At 45.0% G+C, this 6665-nt stretch overlaps 1 protein-coding gene across 3 annotated transcripts in view; it reads right to left on the reverse strand.

Moving 5' to 3' along the window:
* Window positions 1-559: 559 nt before the first annotated feature.
* LOC119268102 (lysophospholipid acyltransferase LPEAT1-like) overlaps window positions 560-6665 on the reverse strand; it is a 9788-nt gene continuing 3682 nt past the window's right edge. For 2 of the 3 annotated variants that reach the window (XM_037549611.1, XM_037549609.1), the window contains 4 exons: window positions 6354-6422; window positions 2183-2316; window positions 1459-1599; window positions 1017-1346 (listed from right to left, as the gene is read on the reverse strand). In XM_037549611.1, coding sequence (XP_037405508.1) covers window positions 1245-1346; window positions 1459-1599; window positions 2183-2316; window positions 6354-6422 — 446 coding nt within the window. In that variant the 3' untranslated portion in view covers window positions 1017-1244. Of the gene's footprint in view, window positions 887-1016; window positions 1347-1458; window positions 1600-2182; window positions 2317-6353; window positions 6423-6665 lie in introns of those variants that run through there. The other variant, XM_037549610.1, reaches the window with a different exon arrangement.

Here is a 6665-nt window from a genome sequence, read left to right on the forward strand (position 1 = left end):
TTGTGGGCATAGGCGCGTTGTTATCGTGGTGGTTAGCTGTCTCGACTTTCAATCAATCAGGCGATCCAGTGTTTCGATCCCTCGCTAGCGTACGTTAATTTTTGCTCTATTTCAATAGGAAAAAAAAAGGAAACAGGCCGGCCCAGGGCGGCGCGGGGGATGTGCGCCCGTTTGCGCCGATGCCTGTATCGGGCGCAACGGGCGCCGTTTAGGAAATGCCGCTACCATCTTGATCCCCGCTTGCATCCAAACCTCAATAATACATGGTTTTTTTGGGTCGCTTGTCGTGCATGTTCCTCAGGCCAACCCTAAAAGTTGATCTTTGAGACGCCACAACATAGCTGGGGAAATTGTCATGGCGAAAACTTTAAGGTTAATTTCGCAATACTTATAATCCAGTCGAGGGTTTAGGTTCCTGCTTTCCTGGGATATTGTTCAAAACTGAGGATCTAGTGCAAAAAGCAAACATACATTCGCTAAATGTTTTCCATTGACGAGGGACTTCTATTGTAAATAGAACAATAATATCAAAAGAATAACCAACTGAGCTAAGCAGAAGTTCGATTAGGCCTAGTATCTGATACACAGTGGCAGAAGTTCCCATTTAGGACTAATATTTGATACACACTGGCAGAAGTTCAATTAGGACGCCGCATTAGTGGATATGAAACAAATCACATGCCGAATCAAATAAACAGAGGTTAGTTTTCAACTTTTACCCGTCTATCTCTATTTCTTCTGGCCCAAAGACCTAACTCAGGTTTGTTTCAAAGGCGCACACATGTACATGGTGTCTGACCTCACTGAGAAATTTAATTCACGATGTACAAAGACAAAAGGTAAAACTATCATCATGTGTATCCAAATTAGCTTTGACACAACAGTCCTGCAGGGAAGACCAAGTAGATGATTCAGTTCCCCCGAAAAAAATATAATTGATGATTCAGTTATGTGAAGCAAATGGTGGCTCTTGAAAGGGCCAAAAGCAGGGAAACCAAGAAGCCAAAACGCAATGATTGAACAAGCAAAACAATTATGCCAGACATTATTATTGAACTATAATGTTTAATGGTTTCTATACAATGTAGTATAAGGAGGGAATTCATCTCAAAATAGGTATAATGTTTTCATCAATCAACATACTCCTCAAACAGAGAAACCATGAATCACATGATCAGCTAAAGTTGGCATACATTCTTACAATCACCTCAACAGATAGTGTACAGAGAGTGATGCAAGGGCTTTCAATCATCTTTCTGATGCAGAGCACGAGGACTATTACCATTAAGTGCCGCATGATACACACGCTTTTCAGCCAGCCCAAGATTAGACAGAACTAAATTACCCTGCAGGAAAAGGTTTGTTTTATGGTGACAATCCTGAACGAGGTTCATACACCACGGTAGATTATTAAATGAACATATAAGCATGTTAAAGCTAAGGGAATATGAAGAATACCTCAGTCGCAAGCAATTTTCTGACGTTGTTGGCATAGACTCTAGGATCCTGCTTTTCTTGCTCAGAAGGATAGTATACAGGCAAGCGAACCACCTCTATGTAATTTGCAAATTGACAGAGGAGCAAAAACACATGACGTGCCTGCAAGTTGGGATGAGACAAAATGCCATTTTTGTTTCAGAAATTAAACTAATCAAGACGAGAGACTATATTATATGTTAGTATAGAAGATATAAATGCACGCACCACATAAAATATACCCGAAACAGAGTTTACCAGTTCACATGCCACATACTTCTGGTAAGTATAGTAACCATAAATAATTGTAGGGCTCTTGCGTACAAAGATAAAAAAACACTAACCATTGCTATGTCATGCACAATATGAAGTAAGAGTATCTTTCTAGACATGTCGATGTATCCATCTTGCAGCATACGATTATCAATTTATCAAATTAGAGAAATTTTAGAGTAACAAAGTTGCAGCCTTGTTTCAACATGGAAGATGATACTTTGCTGAACATGGAAAATAAAGGTGTAAGAAGTTTGAGAAAAACTAATCACTGCAAGATCCTACATGGGACAAAATGCTACTCTTTCTTTTTGCGATTATTAATAAGCCGTACAAAATCTACATAGAAGGTTCCCACACATTGCTCATGCATACGCGCCTACTTGCAAGTTCATATACTACCATTAAATGCTGATCTGTAATTGATGCTTACCCCATCCATGGAGTCCCAGGCTGGACTAAATCTCCTGTAAGGATATCTCAAAATTACAGGTTGCAATGGTGCCCTTGCAAGAAAGGCTCCTGTCTTAAATGGAAGAAGGTAATCCCCATTCGTAGTAGTACCCTCTGACAAAAGATGAAAAACAGAACTATAAACAAACAGAAGACATGTTTTTAAAGCTACAAACGTAACAAATTTGAGGCTGAAAACATCCTCATTCGTAGTAGTACCCTCTAAGGAAAGAAGAAAAAACAGGACTATAAACAAAGGAAAGACATATTTTTAGAGCTACAAACATGACAAAGTTGAGGTTGAAAACTGAAAGAGCACAATGAAGCAATGGGCAAGAACTTATAGCTCGTAATCTGTCAGGAGCCCTCCCCTGACTGGTATGTGGGCTTGCCACGGGACCGGTACATGGGCCTGGCCCATCGGGACACCATCAAGCACTACAGACTACAAGTACTAGGGAGAAGGCAACGCTCTGCTCATCCAGTGGATCAACGAACCGGCGGCTGCAGCTACTTCCTCTTCCTTCTTTTCCCCCAATTCATGTATCCTCAGATTTGTACCTAAATCACCATTGAATCCGTGAGAGAGGTAATAGCTCGGGTGAACCACTGGTAGGTTGCTAACATCTGGTACTCAGAGCCAGTAAACATTCCCTCAAATTTTTTCACCACCACCATATCCCCCGATTCCCCAATTTTCACCGGCGACAGCACCATGTCCGATCCGGAGCAGGCTCCTCGTTCCCTCGTCTATCCACCAGAGTGGGATGCCATGACCGCAGATGAGCAGATGATGTGTTTCTCGGCCTGCTATTGGCGCAGCTGGATAGTATCATGTCCGAGTTTGCGGCTGCACGTGCGGCCGGTCCGGCCGAGGCTACCTCGAGTATCGATCAGGCTGCCTCCCCTGCTACTGCTTCGGCTACCTCAACCTCTGCCCTGGTCATGTCTCACACCGACCGCGCAACCACGGCTGCTCCACCCACCATCGCCGAGGAGGTCCATGACACCACCACCGCATTCAACCCCAATCCCGCGATCAGCACCAACAACACCACAGCCACCCTTCGAACGAACGGAGTGGAAATCCAGGAGGAGAACCAGGTGGTGGCAACGGCAACCCAGGCCGTCAACATCACCATCGGCGGCAAGTTCACCACTCCCGCACCTCCATTGGTGGCGTCTTCTCCAGAAGTCTCCACCAAGCTTGCCGTCCTCCCCAGCTTCTTCTCCTCAACCATCAAGGTCCAGGAGATCCTAGAGATTACCCACCATGCGTCCCTTGACTGCATCGCCACGACGCCTGTGACCTGTTCGACAGTGTGCCTGAACCAAGTCACTGTCACATTGTCGCTCGCGTCGCTAGTCATGACGGCACCTCTACTCCCAGCAACCACACCTGTGCTCGTCACCGACTTCATGCACGCTGCTAGCAACGGTGATTCTAACCTGTGGGCGCTCCTGGCCATGGAGGACGAGCTCCTTACCACTCCATCTCCTCTGATATTCTCAGCTGTCGATTCAAAGCAGCCATTCCTGAACCATGATTTGGACGGCTCGCCGCACACAAGGCACCAGGGGGCTGCTGCTGCGGCCCATGCCGTGGCCATCATTTTGGAAAGCTCTTATTGCAGATGAAATGGAAACTCGACCCATTCCGTGGCCGTCATTTGCAATCGGTGTGCCAGCAGAGGTATGTCGTTCTACTGTTGCCCATTGGAACTTCTCGGTGACTACTTCTGTTCATGACCTTCGTACATGGTCGTTCAGGGCACATCCGTTTTGTCTGTCCAAGTGTGTGGCATTGGCTTGACTAGCAATCCTACTCCGAAGAAACTATTTCATATTGGAGATTTTGTGTACAATACATGGCAACGGTGGTACAATCTCAGTGGATACTTCATAGAGCATCATTCTTGTCTGGCTCCTGAACCGCGTAAATTCGCTCGGGGTACCATGGCTGTGCATTTGTTTAGGAGTGTGAAGAACTGGGGTGCTTGGAACACGGATCTCTCGATCAGTATTGGCCTTCAGTTAACACAGTTTGAGTCATTACTTTCTGCTCTAGCTACCATCTTTGAACAATGGCCGCTTACCTATTTCGAGCATACTACTGCATGTAAATTTCCTAGGCCTGACAAATTGAAGGGCACAATGCAGACCATGAACATATCCATGCAGTGGCAATTTTTTAGCCAAGAAAAATTTCAAAGCAGTGGTTGTTTTGCTCTAGAATGCAGTTCTGAACAATATGGTACACAGTGGCAGTCTTGGTGTCTACTGGATCAGGCAACATCTGAATTTAAACACTTAAGTCAAAAATGTTGCAGCCAAATGGTGGTGCAGGAAACATCGAGTCTCGGAACACTTTCTACACCAAGTTATCTTACCTGTTTTGGACCAGAAGCAATTCACAGGGAGCTAGTGAACTACAATGGCATACAATTTTATCCTTGCTGCATAGGGCACTCACGGGAAGATGCTGAATTCGGAGTGAATCATGTATACATGAGCACTAGTAGGACACTGCTGATGTTGCTGTTTGACTGGCCTTTATTTCCATATACAGAGTTCCTTGTTGGAAAAATGGCAGCATTTAGGAATACAAGTGCAGTCAATGCCTCTGGGAACTCCAGTCATCAGCATTACTTTGATGAATGTGTGAAGTTATGGCCTTCTGCTGCTGGAACTAATGAGAATATACTTGGTCAGAGGAGTTGGCAGTCTCGCTGCAATGTCAATATGGCCCTTCTCACAGCTCTAAACGTGTATAAACTGCGAGTACTGGGGTGTACTAGTTCGGCTGCTCCTGGGTTTCTTCATACATCCATTGGTTTTTGGTTGGGGAGGCAACATTTGTCATTTCCTGAACTTGATGCAGACGCATGCAGACATGAGCACATACATGCTGCAAGTGAGGGAGATCCAAGATGGTACTCTTTATTCTGTGATTGCTCCTTTGATCTTACCAAGGCATGCAGACATGAGCACATACATGCTGTAAGTGAGGGAGATCCAAGATGGTACTCTTTATTCTGTGATTGCTCCTTTGATCTTACCAAGGCTCCGGTTGTTGTTTGGGTCGACTACCCTGCCGACGGAATACAAGTCGCTGGATCCCACCATGCTAGCTTCTGGTCTTCCATCGCCAAAGATTCCAATGGTGTTGGTAGTCAGCAAGAGAGCACAGGACATGAGCTGTATGGCACCCTCTACATGCTACAATCAGGACCATTTTCAAGAAGGGAGGGGTGTCATCACCATCGCCGCTGTCTTCGCGCAAGGCTCTGTCGACCATGAGTACTACTTTCTCGGCTTCGACCACGACTGTGCTGAAAATGACTGCTTCCTCAACGCTTTCTTCGGTGGGGCTCCCATCGGCCACAACCACTGTTACTACTTCGTTGAAGTCCACTCTGGCTCCGGTCGTGACTACAACCAAATCAAGCATCATCAATTGCAATGGGATCCGGGCGGTTCTGGGTGGTGTCGGCTTGGGGTCAAGCCGAATTCAAGAAGGGAGGGATGTCAGGAGCCCTACCCTGACTGATACGTGGGCTTGCCCCAGGACCGATACATGGGCCTGGCCCATCGGGAGACCATCAAGCACTACAGACTACAAGTACTAGGGAGAAGGTAACGCTCTTCTCATCCAGTGGACCAACAAACCGGCGGCGGCGGCTGCTGTTCTTCTTCCTTCTTTTCCCCCCAATTCATGTATCCTCATATTTGTACCTAAATCGCCATTGAATCCGTGAGAGAGGTAATAGCTCGGGTGACCCACTGTTAGGTTGCTAACATAATCAAGCATATTTTCATCATAATATACTCAAATAGTTCTAAGTTAAGACGAGACATAGGATGATTACATAATAAAGGATTCAAAAATACAAAGGTGAACATGATTCTAAAATACCACGGATGTCATTTCTTCGCGAAACTTCACACTTGAGTGGAATTCGACCATGTATGTTACAAAACAAAACAGAATTAATTATTTTTTCTAGTATTTTTCCTATTTTACTATTCATAATGGGCCCTCGTGGATTCATGTTTGAAAAATCAGCGTCCGACTAATATGTTGATAAACAATAATGAGTAATCACATATAAATGAGCAACCACTATACATAAAAATGAGTGTACACTAACCAGGAAAGAGTAAGATCATAGGGGAATTCTCGTCTTGTGAAACCTCATGGAGCCTTTCAGTTACAGCACCTACACATAGTATGAACAGTTCAGTCAAAAGCGAAGAAAGCTACAAGACATATTGAACCCTAACTATTAACAAAATAATGCCATGTTGGAAAGAATCTTCCCCGCAGAACAAAGAAAATAAGGAGTCCGTAAAGAGAGACCTGAAGGACTGGAATATCATCAAAGAACTAGCCATGGACAGGGGTGCGTGGAAGTTAGCTATCGACGTGCAGTGGCGGAGCGTGACAACTGATGAGCAACCGG

The sequence above is a fragment of the Triticum dicoccoides genome, chromosome 3A, assembly GCF_002162155.2.
Source record: "Triticum dicoccoides isolate Atlit2015 ecotype Zavitan chromosome 3A, WEW_v2.0, whole genome shotgun sequence".
NCBI lineage: Eukaryota > Viridiplantae > Streptophyta > Magnoliopsida > Poales > Poaceae > Triticum > Triticum dicoccoides.